This window comes from Macrosteles quadrilineatus, unplaced genomic scaffold, assembly GCF_028750875.1.
Source record: "Macrosteles quadrilineatus isolate MER2022 unplaced genomic scaffold, UCM_ALF_1.0 Scaffold_8__2_contigs__length_117827958, whole genome shotgun sequence".
Lineage (NCBI taxonomy): Eukaryota > Metazoa > Arthropoda > Insecta > Hemiptera > Cicadellidae > Macrosteles > Macrosteles quadrilineatus.
In genome coordinates this window covers 56838783-56856930 of record NW_026542601.1, presented here as the reverse complement: position 1 = coordinate 56856930, position 18148 = coordinate 56838783, and the positions used below count along the sequence as shown (strand labels likewise).

The window sequence follows — 18148 nt, the reverse complement described above, 5'->3', positions numbered from 1 at the left end:
AAAAAACTGCAACCTAAATGTGTTTTAATAAATATTGTACCCTAGCAGTGTATGTGCACACTCATTTTTATTTTTCAGCCAAAGAGACTTAAATTAGGATAATACAGTCAACACTAACTTTACTCATCAAGTAAAATACATAAAGCTACACTAATAACTTGTTGTTAACAATAGTACATAAGAAAAGAATGAATAAAATAAACCAACTTAATAAAAAAAATATACAAAATCATGTACTTTGTTGTAAGTTTTCTTTTTTTAATAGAAAAGTTTGGCTAGAGTTTTGATGTGTAACTCAAAGTGTTAATATTGTAAATAAAATTCAAATGTTGAGGTTTGTATGTAGGGAAATAATAATTAACATTGAAAAGATGCTTCAAAAGATTGATTGCCTGCATACTTTTCTTGGCTACACGTTTTACACGTATGTACAGCGCACCATTGACTGGCACAATCAGGCTGTTAGATGAAAAAGATACATTAAAAGCATATCATTTTCTTGGGTTTGCCTAGTATAATTCAACAATAATCCATGAAGATTATTTTGAATTCCATTTAAATTCGTCCCATATAAAATTCATCTCATGTTTACCTGGTATCAAGAAGTATGCATTGTCCTCTTGATAACATCGGGGACATGGTTTCAAAGGCTTTAAAATATGAAATATTAAACTAAATTCGGGGGTTGAATTTTGTAGATTCTATTTAAAATGTAAATTCCACAACATACTACTATTTAAAAAATAAAAAAATAAAACAATTAAAAGTTCCTAAATTACTCCTAATATCATAACAGAAACAGGATATTAAAAGGAATTAAGGACAATAAACCATTCTTAACAGTTGCAAACTATAAGAAGCAAATCTAAAATTTTGTCAAATAACTTAGTCAAAAGAATAAAATAAATAAGGTAATATGAAATTATACTAAAAGAAGAGTTTCGTCGAGATATTCAAGAGATGGTGCTTGGTGCTCCGAGAGCAAGCACAGATTTGAGCTCGAACGAAGATAACTCAATTTTCGTCAACGTCGCTATTTCAAGTGACATTGATTTAAGGAAAAATTAGTTTTACTACTTGACCCAGTAAACAGCAAACTCTGGAGGATAACTTTGTAACCATAATAAAAAGGCCTGTCAAAATTTCACTTCTACCTTTATTATTTTAAGAGATAATTAGCTTTTATTACAGTTTATGAACAGTTGGTTTTAACAATTCTATAATTTAACGAAATGAAAAGACATATTACAGTATTCGTCAAAATAAATAGGTGCCATGCAAGAATACAATAAACAATTAAACTCCATGACTTATTGTGTCAAATTTTACATCTCATTGTCAAACATTACAGCAATTGAAAAAACACAAATGTAATGACAAATAAAATATCCCGCCGCAGCAAACCTGCAGACTAAGCAAATTTCCATTTACAATAAGGTAAATTTTTGTAGAAACACTTAATACCCCCGCAGCAGCAAACCTGCAGACTAAGCAAATTTCCATTTGCCTGATTGGATTTACACTAAAATGTCTCATTAAAAATATCACATTCATTCCCTATTTAAATATAATTAGTTTAACGAGTACTTAGGTTTCCTGCGAAAGGGAGGTTGAAATAGTGCACTTTTTTGTAAAATGTTAATAGGTTAGTAAGAAATGAATGTATTTTCCAAATGTAATCAAAATATGTCCATAAGCAAGTAGACTACAACAGTCGACTTATTTTACATATGAATAACATGGGAATTTTAAATTAATATTTTTTGTCGAATTTTCTCCGTAACCATTAGGTGCGTAAAATTATACGAAAATAATAGGCTGGTAATATGCTAATTGTTTTACTTACCTTTTAAATATATACGGTACCCGGAGGATTGGGCTAATACGGATTTTGCATAAGGTAAAAACAAGATGAAATTCTCGCGTAACAAATTCTCATCACCCGGCTGTAACTCAATTTTCTACTGGATCGTTTTGTGAAGTGACGGGGTATAAATACTGGGAAAGTTCACCCCTGAGTTAAGCTTATTTTTCACACTGTAGCTACTGCATGTATACAATTCTATGTTGTCTTAATGTTTTATCGATGTAAACCACCAAACTTGATCTTTGTCTAAAAAAAAACTATTTCGGGTGGTTTCTTTAATTTTAATATTATAAATAACTATTTACGTGTTTTTCCAAATTCCACACTTGTGACATTCTCAATTGTTCAAGCCTTCACATTTAATTATTAAATTTGGTTGTTTCTTCAAGTGACATTAGCCTTTTTTATTGTGTCTTTTATATTGGTTTGAGTTTACGTTTATTTGTTGATATTCTAAATTGATTATGAATAAACTTATTGCAGGACGTGGGTGCTGCTGATTTAGTGATTTGAGGGTAAAACCTTGCTAATGGAGGGTCGGGTTATACTATCGCCTAAGTGATTATGCCGAGACACGGTGGTTCGGAGGTCTACCTAACCATATGTATAAATAAAAAAATACGTGAATTTCATAATCAACCTAATTTTATCTCAATGAACAATTAGCTCAGTACGGTGTATAAAGGGGAAGTGGGACGCATAGGACAGTGAGTAATCAGTAATTCAATGAGACGCTTGGTACAATGTTTAGGAAGTAAGACAGTAGGATGCTCAGTATGGCAAGTAATTGGTAAGACAATTGAGTGCTTGGTACAATGTGTAGGAATTAAGACACTAGGATGCTCAGTACAGTGAGTAATCATTAGGTCAATGAGGTGCTGTGTAGAATGTTCAAGAAGTAATACGCTCAGTATGGTGTGTAAAGGGGGGGGGGGAGTGGGATGCTCACTACAGTGAGTAATCGGTTAGTCTATGAGGTGTTTTGTAGAATGTTCAAGATGTAGAGACTAAGTCATTTAATGATGTGCGAGGGTCGAGGGCGCGGGAGATTCGCTCACTAAAGTGTGTAGAATGTCAGTCAGTAGGCGCGGGTGGGACCCTCACTACAGTATGTAAAGGGTAAGTCAGTCAGTAGTGAGTGACGTGAGTGTGGTGGGCGCGGGTGGGACGCCCACTACAGTGTGTAGAGTGTAAGTCAGTGAGTGATGTGAGTGTGTCGGGCGTGGGTGGGGCCTTCACTTCAGTGTGTACAGAGTAAGTCAGTCACTAGTGAGTGACGTGAGTGTGGTGGGCATGGGTAGGACGCTCACTACAGTGTGTAGAGAGTACGTCAGTCGGTAGTGTAGTGAGTGATGTGAGTTTGGTGGGTGTGGTAGGGACGCCCACTACAGCGTGTAGAGAGTACGTCAGTCGGTAGTGTAGTGAGTGATGTGAGTTTGGTGGGTGTGGTAGGGACACTCACTACAGTGTGTAGAGAGTAAGTAAGTCAGTCAGTAGTGAGCGAAGTGAGTGTGGCGGGTGCGGTAGGGACACTCGCACTACTGTGTTTAGAGAATAAGTCAGTCAGTAGTGAGCGATGTGAGTGTGGTGGGTGCGGTAGGGACACTCGCACTACAGTGTGTAGAGAGTATGTCAGTCAGTAGTGAGTGATGTGAGGGTGGCGGGCGCGGTAGGGACGCTCTCTACAGTGTGTAAAAAGTAAGTCAGTCAGTAGTGAATGTTGTGCGTGTAGAAGGCGTGGTAGGGACCCTCACTACAGTGTGTAGAGAGAATGTCAGTCAGTAGTGAGTGATGTGAGTGTGGCGGGCGCGGTAGGGACACTCACTACAGTGTGTAGAGAGTAAGAAAGTCAGTCAGTAGTGAGCGATGTGAGTGTGGTGGGTGCGGTAGGGACACTCGCACTACAGTGTTTAGAGAATAAGTCAGTCAGTAGTGAGTGATGTGAGTGTGGAGGGCGCGGGTGGGATCCTCACTACAGTGTGTACTGTAGAGAGTAAGTCAGTTAGTAGTGAGTGATGTGAGTGTAGCGGGCGCGGGTGGGACGCTCAGTTCCCTGTGCGCTGGCGCTACGCTATCGACCAGTCGCCAGGTCTGTCTCAGTAGCGGGATGGAGCGGGCCGACGTCTCCGGCTCCGGCTTCGCGGACCCCTCGCTCGAGCACCTGTACCAGTCCTATAGCGTGAAGCAGAAACGACCCGCGCTCCAGTGCTTCCTGTTGGCCGCGATCCTCTACGACGCCTACTGGCTGGTCGTGCCGCAGAGTCAGGACCTCGCCTCGCGAGGTGTCACTCTCGTCTTCCTGCTGCTCAACGTCGGACTCCTCGCGTGGTGTCGCTGGTCGTTGTCCCGGCTGTGGTCGGCTCTCCCCCACCTAGCCTGGCACCTCGCCAATCTCCAGATCCTTGTGCATCTGTTCCTGCAGAAGAACGAGGTTACCGGACGCACCAGTCTAGGATGGGTGCTCTTGTTGGATTACCTCCTGTTTGTCTCGTTGCCCCTGAGGCTTCGCTATTGTGTGATGCTGTCTCTTGGAACTTGCTCTTCGTACCTGGTGGCGGTGGAGGGATTGGCATTGCGGTCGGACACCCACCTGATACATCAGGTATGGCCATTTATACTTGGTCTACTATGAACTAGAATGCTGCTTGCTTGAATATCAATAGGTATTTTCTCAAATTAAGACTTGACACAACTTGTGATTGACTTTAATTTTCTATAACTCTATTAACTTAAAAATAACAAATAACTAAAAGTGAAACTCCAAACAGAATTATTCCAAAGTTGAGTGGAGTACCAGAAGATAAGTCTATAAAGGACCACATGATACCATATGATGAGATCTTGCTCTTATCAAAAACACGGGGCATGCATTTAGTGTGTTCACTGTTCAATAATTTAAATGGAATAAACTGAAGGCATAGTAAACCTTTCACCTATAGCTTAGCTTCTTTAAATATCTTGACGAAAGTTAAGAATTGCAAAATACGAGTTAAAATATTGGACTACCAAACTCACTAAAAGAGAAGAAATGGCAATTTTTTCACTCAATTAAAATTGAAAACCTCAATTACCTTTTAAGGTAGACGCCATTTAAGGGTTGAATTACAACTCCATCCATCTTGGTTTGCTGAAACATTCAATTAGAATGACAAAGATGTCAATGCTTATTCCCGCGATTTTTGCCTTCGACCAACAGTGAACTAATTGGCTTAACAGAATCTAATGACTTTCCCGCCGACGAGGTACAGGACTCGTAAATAAACCAGGTGATCGATGTGTTCCACTTCCGATCAGCTGTTTCGGTGGTTCCAGCTGGGTCTTGGTGGTCTGGTCCAAAGTTCAACAGTCAGCAATTAAAGTTTGGAAAATATATATTACTTTAATAAATTTAATTACGTAGAGTTGATTATTAGGGTTTTAGATTCCTTGAGAACGAAAATAATCCAAGAACAGTTATTACATCCTAAACTCACCTAAAAACCGCTATCAAGTTGCAATAGTGCTTTGCCTTAAAATCTTAAGTTTACTGCTCCGATCCAAAGAGGTGTCAATTCTGGATCCAAACCTATTATTGGCACTGAATTATCAATCAGTGAAGCTATCTAACAAAATTCTGACGTAAGGTAGTGATAAGAACAGAGTTTGTTTCGTCCCTTTAAAATAAAATAAATATAGTCAATGTCGTTTAACACATAAATATAACATAATTCAATTAAAACCACAAAAAGCAGGAGAACTTGTATTTCGTCAATACAAAGTGATGAAATTTTCACTCTTTAGTTAATTAGTTAATGAAATAAACATATCTAATACATTTAATCGATTTACAATCCACTCCATTAAGAACAGACAAACGGGGACCACATAAATACTGAACCTAATTAATTGGCCAGCCACATAAACTGGGGATCCAATTAGAAAAGCCTCGTAACGATGTGAACATACGATGTCTCTTGTGTTCGTAGAATTGACCTTGCAGCATCAGTTTATGGATTGATTGTTACCATAAATCATATTCATGGATCATATTGGTAGCATTGACATAAATGGATTGTATGTAATACAGAATAATAAACCAGCTTTCGAAATTAAGAAAATATTATGACAAACAAGGATTTCATGAAGATAACCTAAAATATAGGTAATGTTCGAATTAGGAAATGAAAATATGCCTTTAATAAACCCGTTCTTATAGAAATGTATTGTTAACTATCTGAATTATTATAGTATTCATCATATTCTGTATTAGTTTAAGTCCTTTGTCTACGATTTACTTATGTTGACAATTTCTATATAAATAGTAAGAAGTTGTCTATTAACAAATTGAATTTACACATTTTTCATTTCTGTTCACTTTCAATATTCACTTTTGTAAATATTGAGTTTATTCTATTATAAAACCTTAAATTATTGTTAGGTTATTATTATAACTAATTCACTTAAAAATATCTCTTGGAACAAAAGTGGCCAAGCAAACAGTGGGAATTATATTTGTGTGTAAAGTGCTTTTTAAGTAAAAAAGAGAGCAATTCAAATTCTGCACAATAATAGCAAGCTTAGGCACAAATTTGTGATTCTCTGTGTCCTTAACCCTAAATTATGAAGTAGGACTACATCAGTATGTAAACAAACTATTTCTCTAAACTATTAAGCAGGACTGAATTGGCTAGGATATTTAATTAGCTAAATAAACAATGACACTTTAGTTCAATACTAAATTTTAGAACTTTCAGCATACTTTTAAAATTTAATTTACTCATTACAAAGAAAAAAACAAACAAATCATATTTAGCTTTCATCAAAGTTCAATTAAACTCCGATGTGTCTGCTCTGGGAGTATATGGCAGATTTAAAACAAACACACACAAAGTATCTTTTCAAATTTTTTGAATTCACTATCAAAATCAATCATAGATATAAAATGACTTCACCTATAAATGCCAAATGAATTAGTTTTAAATGAATTCCGTATCAACATATATTAGTATGTAAATATAATGTTGTTCATTCACTAATGAGCTGGTTAGGAAACATTGAAAAAAGTGTTTACTTTTTCCGAATGACCTTATTTAAATTATTACGTATTTCTAGAATATCAAGGAATTGGAGAAGAATCATATTACAAATCAAACTTTGTACATTACAACCAAGTCGTAGGAATCTACTTTATTTTGAAATAAATTTAAATTTTGATTGGAAAAATTTTAATGATATAAAAGGATGATCCATATCTTGTAAAGTTTTTAAAATTGTTTAGTTACACTGAACCAACTTGAACTAAAAATAAAAAAATAATCTTTTTAAAGATTATTGATTTTAATGCTCTTCCGAACATCCCGAATAGAGGAAACTAGTATCCACCGTAGAAAGAGATAGCCATTTTTTTTTTTTTCAGAGCATTATTGAGGAATGCCAAATTAACAGCTTTCACAATACATTTTTAGCTTCCACAGTTTTCAATCGTCAAAGGTTATTTTATAACTTAAACACCCCGACTTCTCACATCCAAATGCCCATGAAGGTTGACAAATTGGCGTAGAACCTCTTAATTATGCTGTTTACAGCTTTTCAACAAACTGAAGATAAACAGAACTAACGAAGTAGAGTAATTGTCGCCAACGTTGACAATGACTTCTCATATGTCTAAGTCAACCTGCAGGTTATCAGTTGAGGTGCGCGTTATCAGAAGGTCATGACCTTGACTTGTCTGCGGTGATAAGCGTTACGCAAGAATGTTGCGTTCTCCTTGCAGCAGGTGAGGCAAGTGATATGAAGGTCTTCCATCTTCAGCTGTCGGCATTTGCTAGTTTACGCGCCAACAAGCCAAATGCCCCATTTCAACACCCCGCTCCAAATTCTTCTACACCTAATTGCATTTACTCATGGCTGTAAAAATAATGGATTTTATGTAAATGCTAATTCACTCTGAATATATTTATTTGAATATCAGTACCATTTTTGTATAGATGTTTTAGGCAATAATTTACTAAATTATTCTGAGGAACGATAAAGGTTTTAATATATTGTTTTCATATTTGCTACATTTTAGTTATGTCACTATTACTCGCATTAAAATTTGAATTTATCTGGTTTCATTACAAGAGGTGTCAATCCCGAATCCAGATGCCACTTGTTACAGTGTTATAAATTAATAGGAAATGGTTGATGTTAGATAGTAAAATGTCCAGGATTTCGACCAGGCTCTTACGGAAACATAGACAATTGTGTAGACAATCACAATAAAACATGTCCTCAACACCTTATTTTTGCGATTGCTACTCAAAAACATCACATTTTATTGGGTTTATTTGCGACCACAAGGTACTAACTTTCTAAGTTTTATAACACAACAGGTAATTTTTTCAGCTATTCGGGGTTTGTTGTTAATAAAATAAACTAACAGAAATTAAGTGTATTTTTAGATATTTTTAGATTTTGAAAAAGTAGTTCTATTTTATTCATTTTCTGAGTGGTTTCTCCTATTTAATTGTTTGGTAAGTGTATCATTTATGCTGTTACAGGCGGGCATTTGTTTGATTTTGTAGGGTATTGTAAAGTTCACGTTTTTCAAGTTAATCTTTTCCTAATCTTTTGACAATTTACTGACTACAAGTCATTCATGTACATAATAATTAATTGTACATTAACATTTATGATAGAAACCTGAAAATTGATTAAACCTCATTAACCCCCCAATGATATGTTCCATAGACACACTACACTCACTAACAAAACCAATATCAACAAGTAAAATCTACTATAGCCCCTGAACTGTACAATATGACTAATATGCATCGTCTCAAATTTCCTTTACGTAATCAATCACGATACTGGATGCACTATTGTAGCATCATCAGATGACTAAGTGCAAAAATTCATCGTGTGTGGTAGGCCTACACGGTTTTATCGGTGTTGAATGTTTGTAGCTGAATTATGTTCTTTCAATATAACTGCCGGACTCAACTTGGGCGAGTAAATGTTTACCAACAGTCTATGATACTAAAATAATGCAACAAACATGTCACAAACGATCACACAATGAAAATACGAGACAAGGTTAACAAGCCTATATTAATCTACCAAATACTTTTTGCTTCAGTATTCCACCGTGCATTTCTAATAAATCATAAATATTCTTAGGCAACCTTAACTCTTCAAAATGGTTCTCCAAAGCATATATTGCTGTTTGTAGACATTATGAAAGTGTTTTGCCGTTTCAGTTCAAGTTTCTTCGTTCCTTATGACCAACGCGGTGGAAGGTGACCGGTTTTGGTCAAATACGGAAAGTTCATTAAGCCGTAAGAAATACGACTGGCCTACTTCTGCTGTTGTAATTGTTACACTGCTGCTTTGATATCAAAACCGGACTGGGAATCTAATTGTTTTGGAATATACTGTTGACGCGTTTGAAAAAACTAAATTAGTTTTTAGCTTCATCTTTTAAAAATCGCAAGGATTGTTAAGTTTGGTAACTATTTTACCTTGTATTGGTCTTTATCTTTTGGAACTACCGATGTAACATTACGTTTTATCGTGAACCAAAGGCCTGTTCTGCTAAAAAGAGAAGTATTACGTTGCTGCATAATCGCAATCAAAAGTTTTTCGGGGAAAAAGTTAACCACACAAACTGAAAATCAAGGACGAACATGGGATATAAACGTTTAGTTTTAAGTCATTGAATTAAGCGAAAGTAAAAATCCTACAAACCCACTCTGTGTATTAAAAAGCTCAAAAACATGACGTTATACACTATTTTTTCAGTGAACCACTAATAAATAACCACAAAATAATCCCTTGGAGGCCTAAATAGGCTACATAAAAATTGTTTTAAACGAAAAAGCTCACTCGCACCATATTAGTTTTAGATGTATTCCATGCGTAATATCTAAACCGACTAAATATATTTATTGTCAGCTTAATATGTAGCTCTGGTTGAAGTGTTAAGTAAATAGACGAGTTACATCAATAGTCAAAGGACGTATGAATGAACATTATTTTAATTGCAATGTATTTTTAAGTTTTATGATTTAAACAGCATGAAAGAAAAATAGAAAAGTGAGTTTGTTTTGTGCGTAATACAATAGTATTATTCTGATTGGAACGATGAAAGTAGTTTACGTAATACGAGAGTTTTCTATGACGTCAATACCAGAGTTATGTCCTACATTGTTGGCGTTGCTGAGGTATCAGGACGTTTTATAACAGAAATTCTTAGGTCCAAATGAAAAAGTGCAATAAAATAGGAAGATTAAAATACTGTATTTCATAAAACTGGTATAGTATCAATAATTAAAGTATTTTCTCCGATTTTTATTCATGTTATCAGCACCATTTAGATGTCATGCTTTGATTTTGCTTCGTATTTAACTATTTACAAGTACCACTAGTGGCTTTTAGGGGCAATAGCCCCTATATATATTATATATATTCTGTCTCATGGGTTGGACCTTGAACCATTGGGTTGATCTCCATTGGGTCAACTTGAATTATCGTTTAAATTTTTTGTATGTTATAATATGTATAATAAGTATTACATTACCTTCATAATGCATTTTGTTGTCTGCTCTGTTTAAAATAAAAGTTCCAAAAGACTGTTCATGCGGTATTATAAAAACTTTCTAATTATAAATACAACCAAGGAACATTTTCAATTATAATCTTCATGACAATTATTTAAATATATATAAATCTCTTTGAATATAGACAAATTTACTTAGATTAAACACATAGAGATCCAGATTGTAAAATGCTAATTACAATGACAGAAAAATATTGTATTTTGTTTATAACAAAATCTCTCTGAAAATAACATTTGTTGTATGGTATCCATTTTGATCGATTCCTTCGTCTTTATTTGATTCTAGTACTATTTTAACATCATCTCGCCGCTTTACCTGGCTAAAAGCAACATAAAGTTGACCATGGGTAAACACTTTTTTTTTCAAATAAATGCCAACTTTTGTTAAAGTTTGGCCTTGTCCTTTGCTTTAATAATAAGTAATATTGAACGCTAATCGCAATGGGAATTGAATACTTGTAAACTTAAACGGCATATCAGGATCTATAGATATTAGTTTAATTTTTGGCATGGAAAAATAAGTTCCCTCTGCTTACTCCAGTAATCACTTCTAACTTTACACTTTGTTCAGACATACCTAACACTACCAATCGTACTCCATTAACTAATCCAGACCCTTAAAATTGGGGAAATGTCTTATAATTGTATGCATATTACAGTACATATTACATATCATATGCTTTAAATAAAGTTAAACCACATGTTTTAAAGTAAACAAAGCAGACATGACCTAGATTCCCATGTTATTTAAATGTGAATTATTTTTTTCCGTAACAACCTTTTGGCGCATAGTTAAGAAAAATGAATATTTTCCCCCAAAATTTCATGCCGAGACCTTTAAAATGAGACCTCTCCAAGCTTTCTACGTCCTCCTGTTCGCTCACAATTTCATTGTAAAATTTTGGGCTTACGGAATTAGATATATAGATGTTTCTGATATATAACAAAATAGTGCTACATGATTTCATTAGACATATTATATTATAAACACTTAAACTGTAAACAATTCATATTCATTTTCATTTTTGGTTTGCCACGTGCAGTCATCGATATAATGTAACAAACATTGTGTTTCTATATCATCGATGTGTGCAGCAGGCATGGTTTGATAAAAAATGGTAGAATGGCTAAGATTAGAAAAGAAAACATATACTGATAATATTTCTGTATCTCTATTTAAATAAAGATACAGATTGAGATATCGAAAACTCATTTTGTAACTATATACTTAACAATAAATACAGTTTACGATTCCATGTTTATAGTTTTTATGGAGTGTGAAAAATAATAAGTTTAATTACCAAAGACTGTGGAAATACATTCCAACCCTGTTGAACTTTGCCAATAACGATAGTTAATCACCTTTTAATGAACGGGAGCTTTGCATAATCAGTTCATCATCAGGCTGAATTGTTGATTCAAGTTTAAATACACAATTTTCAACTGTAGTTTAACTTTAGTTAACAACAGTTTATACCATTTTTAACAATGCGTTTTAATTGCCGTTCTAATTGTAATTGATGGCATGTGCTTGTTTTCGTAATTAACATCATACCAAATAAACTTTTTTTAATTTCATCTCACTATAATTTGTTTTTAGTTCTTTTTGATTATTATTTACATGAATTCGTTTTACTTTGGTATTTTTATTGAGAGCAATGTTATACAGGGGTAAGAAAAATAGTACATATCAAAAGAACATATTGGTATTGTAGCTGTGAAAATGTAGTTGAAGAAAAATGAAGTGTAAAGGTTGAGTCGATCAAATGTTGAGATTTCTGCCGATCAGATTTCTGATTGGATGCCATTTCAGATGAAATGGCTTTGAAGTTACCCAAACTTAAAAATGCCCATGTACATTATCCATGAAGTATGATAGCAATATATACCAAGATCTAAACAATATGAATATCATACACATTTATTTGCTATAGTGTGTCGAACTGACGTAGAAATTATTGCTAAATCAAGTAGGGTGTATTTTCACAAATAGAATATTTAATATTTTTTAATATATTATAAGCTTAGTTCCAAAAAGATTTGTATGTTGATGGACCACTTAACTACTATGACAGTGGGCTTTATTAAGAGGGCCTGAAAAGCTAATATATTCCTCGATGCTTTAAAGAACCAACGATTCCAAATATTTATACCCTTTTTCACACAAACAGTTTCTTCACTTCTGAGTAGGCGGCTTATACACGCGTTTTGATCACTATCTTCTTGTATCATTGCCAACATAACGCGACTAATGAGAGATATAAACAGATTTGGCGGGAGACGGCGCGCGCTTTCGGACAGCTGGTGTACAGGTGCAGCCATATCAGATTGTGCTGGAGACAGGAAAGAAATGCTACAAAGTTATATGTTTGCTAGGATAAACTGAAGCCTTACCTTAGTGATTCGTTAGCGCTTATTTAGTTTACAATTAATTCTTCAAATTATTCTAACTATCCTCTTTTCACCCTTTTTCATGTTACTATTGAAATCTGTTATTTTTTTGTAAACTCACAGAGCAATTATGTTTTACTAGTCTACTGTATGGATATAATAATGCTTTTTATTTAACTCTAGGGGTCACCCCGTGGTCGGAAACTTGACCAAAAATATGAATTGTGCATACTTATCTACATTCATCCTACGCTGTAAGTAAAACATGTGATTGGGATTCCTTCAATTTGTTTTGATTTTTCTGTTTATATTTCGTTGTTATTTCTTCACCCCAAAGAAGCAACCCATAATGCCCATGTTATTTTTCAATTTAAATACATTTTTTGCTTTTTTGCAAAATTAATTTATATAGGGATTCTGCACATCTACAGGCAAATAAATATACAAGAAAAAAGGGTTTCAAGAAACATGCTTGTCTATTAATATATAAGATAAGTCTCTATGAAAGTATTGTTTTCATTTTTGTAAACAGCCAAACAAGTTTCTGTAGCGTCCATTACAAATGAGGGTACAGTAGTAGTTTTGTTATGCCAATATTTTATTTTACTAAGGATGGTTTCTGTGAAAGCAATACGATAGATTCATATTATTTAAAAATATATTCAATGCTCTTCTAGTTGATTAAATCAAGTCAGTCATGGGGTAAGCTCAACCGAGGCTGTTTTTATTGATTTATTTGCAAACAAACATTGAATGATCGTCCGCCAATGTGTTGACTTGTGTTCAAAACAAACCCATCACGTTTATGTCTTCATTTAAACACGAACGAATTTAGATCAATGGAATGTTCGGAAATGAAAACCATTACGTTTCGATCATTGATGAAATCGTCAGCATTCTGGAATCATGAGGTAAAACTAGCCTATATAAAAAACGTTTTCGACGAAACAAGCTTAAAATTGATTTTGAACCATTGATAAGGAATCTATCCTCATTGTTTTTATGACTATCTAATCCTAATTTAGAATAGGTTGATAGGTAAATACCGATAAAAGATAGTTTGTACTAAGCTTTCATTTCTATAACAAAACTTTTATAGTAAACATTATATTAGTTAACTTTAACTTGTTCTTATTCTTTGATTTGAAAGACATTTATTGCACTGTAGCAAATCACCCTTCCTTTGTTGTTTCACAAATATGTGGGCCTATAGCATTAGGTGGGTCCTAAACCACCGAATTGAGGCAACATTACACAACTGAATGGCAATGGTGATCGACGGCATTTGAATGCGGACTTGCAAGGCAGAATTTTTGAATCAGTGAGTCTAGATAATATTCTTGACAAACAACTATGTAAATTTTAAATGTATTTACAATTTCACAAAATGTTTTTTTAAATGTAAAGGTGACATTTTGAGTGTTTTCCAGATCACCTTGGCATCAGACTTGACTATTGCAAACATTTTCACCACCCGGTGGCACAAACCCTACCTGGCTTATGAACAAATGTTGTTTGCGTATCTGTAAATAACAAATTGTTTTGGCTGAAAACATTTACAACATATATGGCTATTTCCACAAAGGAATACAAGAAATTCTGTTTCACCTGACACGTTATATCTAAGGATTAATATATTGTAATCATCCAAAGATTATCCAAAATCATATGTACAGAGTGACGTCAACAAATGCCAATATTATACACAGTAACGGTCCCTATAACACAATGGCGGGTGGGCGACTGGTAATGGCCCATTCACACCTGACCAGCTGGATGCAGTTAAAGTTGTATGTTAATTTCGCTGTAAATTTATGTGAGAATCATACGTAACTTGGAGGTGGTTCTCAGAAGATGAATGGACGACCTTCAAAACTGGTGGAAGTTTTAAATACCTTTTACACTGATAAAGGCGAATAATTTAGTTTGTTTGGTGAGACTAAGACGAAGGCACTATCTTTGAACGCTTTGGGGAATTAAAATTAAGTGTGTAGTCTTGATATACTTAAAGTTCCTTATAATTAAGTTGACTACGTAGTTTTAAATAGTAGTTGAATATTGGTCACTATCCACAGTAAATATTTTAACTACCAATTGAATTTGATTTTCAATGTACGAGTCATCTTAAAGATTTTTTTTATTTAGCAGGAAAACATCCCGTGCTTGCAAAACCTACAATGGGAATTAATCAAATTAATAAAGAACACAGTTTTGACCAGACCTAGATATTTTAACACATTTCGAAATTATATGAGTTATTTGTTATAGTTTCCTTCCTGCAACAATTGTTTGTTCTCATAATCATATGCTAACTACCTATAAACTACTATTAAGTACAAATATATATTTTAACATATGATTATGAGAAGAAAGAATTGTTGCAGGAGGTTACAAGAGGTTAGTTAGTAGGTACGAGCCTTGGCGAGTCCTTTATAACTGCTACGAGTGTTGTTAGGACTATTTACGCGAGTTCCGTACATAACTTTACCTATGACAGCCTTTTAGTTACTATAATCACTACACTCATAACTTCTAAGAGAGGTTATGTTTTCGTTTATAACTTCTCAGTGCCACTGATAGTGATGCAACGAACCGTTACACCAAACACTAATTGCACCACTCAACAATTAAATAGGTGTAAACAGCTGATTAGTTGACGTTCGAAGCTTTACAAATTTTCTTTTTTTCCCTCAATCCTTGAACCTCAATTGGTCCGTTATCAGTGTTGTTAAGTAAAACAACAATGTCTTAGAATTTATAAGTGAATATTATCAATTCTAAGAACTAAACTGAAACGGCTACTTTTATAAACGATCGTACGTAAACATAATATATTATGTATCGCTCAATATATACAATTATAAATTTCCTAAAGAAATTTTTTTTAGTTTCTCTGTTTGCTATGACAATTTTGTATTGCATCAGTAAAGTAGAATAAAGCTCGAGTTGGAAATGTATAAGACCAGCAGATTATAATGCAATAAAGACACTTCAGTTTTAAATGATTACAAATTTTTATCAAAATTTTATAGACCCTAGTATATATTCCAGTCAAACAAAGTCTACTATGAATACGATTCTCTAATGTAAGCTTAACGTTGGTTAATCCCTTCGACATCAAGACAATCAACTCAAGGAAGTCTTGGGTTAACGTTGAGGACAATCACCTTACTATGGTTGAGTTCTTCAAACTTTGTGGCCAGGTTAAACTAAATTACGTACTAAAAGCGTACCTAGGATATTGATGATATGTTTTAGTTGATGGATAAATCGACTTATCAAGAACTCTGTTAAATATTTTAGGGATCGTTTCGGTTTTTTTTTTTGTAAAACCATATTAACAAGGTAAAAGTATTTATACTGTTAGCAAGTGTTACAGTTATGTACAAAGAGTTAATGCATGTTTTAAGTTTTTAACATCTTGCCAATATTTAAATAACGTGAAACAACTTTCATATGTTTAAATATCAATTTTTATGTTGCGGCTTTAACTTTTTATGGGGACGGAATATTCACGGAAACACATTTATATACTTAAACATATATGCCATTTGAAATTTTTAATAAACTGCATATACAATAAATTTTAAAAATAATTTGTTTTCATGAGCTGGACTATCTAAGAAAAAATTTAATGAAAAAACATTTAATTCCTGAACTCATTATAAGGTTTTACAATTTATGAAATCTTAAACGAAACATCATGAACGATAAAACCGAACGATTCCCTACTTACCTAGCAAGTAATACTCACTTTAGATTTAAGTATCATATTTTAATCTCTGTTCAACGATTTAAGGTTGAAATGAAATATTGCGGTATATCTCTAGTGTTATTTATTTTACTTTGATAATCCTACTGTATGAGGACGAACACTGTGAGAGAGGTATTTGGACTAAGTCACCCTCACTACTGTATGAGGAGGATGAGAATTTCTAATAGGTATCTACTGTAATACATATTATAAATTGTCATCCTTTTAACGTAAACACATGTTGTAAAACCATCCTTTTTCAAACATATTTTAAATAACAAATATTCAATGGCCAACGTTTTTACGTCTTAACAATACATTGTTTTAAACTGTTGTTTTAATGCCAGCTGAAAGGTTGTGAAATCGACAAATCAATACGACAAACAAAACAAGTAATGCATTATTTGATTGACAACGGACAATGAGTGTGTTCGTTGTGTGGCAAGCATAAATAAATCAAAACCATTATCCATCCATAAACCAGTATTCCCCCCAAAATATATCTCAAACAAGCTCGAACTAATTTAAATAAAGGTCATTTGCCGTAAAACACATGTTACGTTTCATGAATAATTGTGGAAAATAATCTAAAAATGTTAAGCCTTTAGAAATTATTTGACAGTAAACGAGGTGATGGTATGTTGTCTTCTCAATGTCCAAACTATGTTAATACTACTTTAAATAAAATTGTATACAACCTAATGGCAATTCGTTAACAATGTTCAATATTCATATCATACAGGAAACAATTACTAAAACATTAATAACAACTTTGTGAGTGTAAAATTCGTAATTACTGAATTTATTGATTAGAATGATAAACACAATGAAGTAAATAAATCTTTAAATTATAAAATAATTTTAGATTATTCAGTTCAACAATTTTGAATTTTACCTCTTGATACAAAATGAAGTAATAGTTAGTAATCACACGAGCCGTCTGACCACTCCCCTCATTAATCACATCTGATATACCGTTCGTCAAATCAGCTGTTGCGTTATTTAACAATCAATTACCTGATTGGCCATAAAATCGATGTTTAGCAGCTTTCACCGGCTTTCACTAACTTTATATGCATCTTCATTTGTTAAGTTACCTTTAGCACAGTTTGTTATAGACGAAAAATTTAGCCCTATCGAAAACACAATATAGTACACAAACAAATAACTCCAAAATCACTGTTGCTTGAATACTAACATGTATGAATTGTAGTTAGTTATGACATTTCTAATAATTTTCCAGCCTGATATGAATCACCAATTTACAAAATCGTTAGATAGCTGAAGATTATTAGTGATTTGACAGATCTGAACCCGAACATCTAGAAGAGAAGTCTTGTGCGTTTAAAACTGGACTAGCCAAGTACCAATTAATTCATGAATGATTTGAGAAACCCTTATGTGAATCACGTAATGAAATTATCAACTTGCATTAAACGGTTGGTACAAGATTATAACTTTAAAATATAACTTAGGCGAATTTAATCCTTAGATTAAAACAAAAAAAGTTCGAGGATCCTGTAACTTGTAAACCTACTGACCTGATATGCTATTAAAT

At 33.6% G+C, this 18148-nt stretch overlaps 1 protein-coding gene across 1 annotated transcript in view; it reads left to right on the top strand.

The window, feature by feature from the left end:
- Positions 1-3639: 3639 nt before the first annotated feature.
- The window catches only part of LOC129000902 (adenylate cyclase type 3), a 99625-nt gene continuing 85116 nt past the window's right edge, over positions 3640-18148 (top strand). The window contains exon 1 of the mRNA XM_054427980.1: positions 3640-4469. Coding sequence (XP_054283955.1) covers positions 3975-4469 — 495 coding nt within the window. The 5' untranslated portion in view covers positions 3640-3974. The remainder of the gene's footprint in view (positions 4470-18148) is intronic.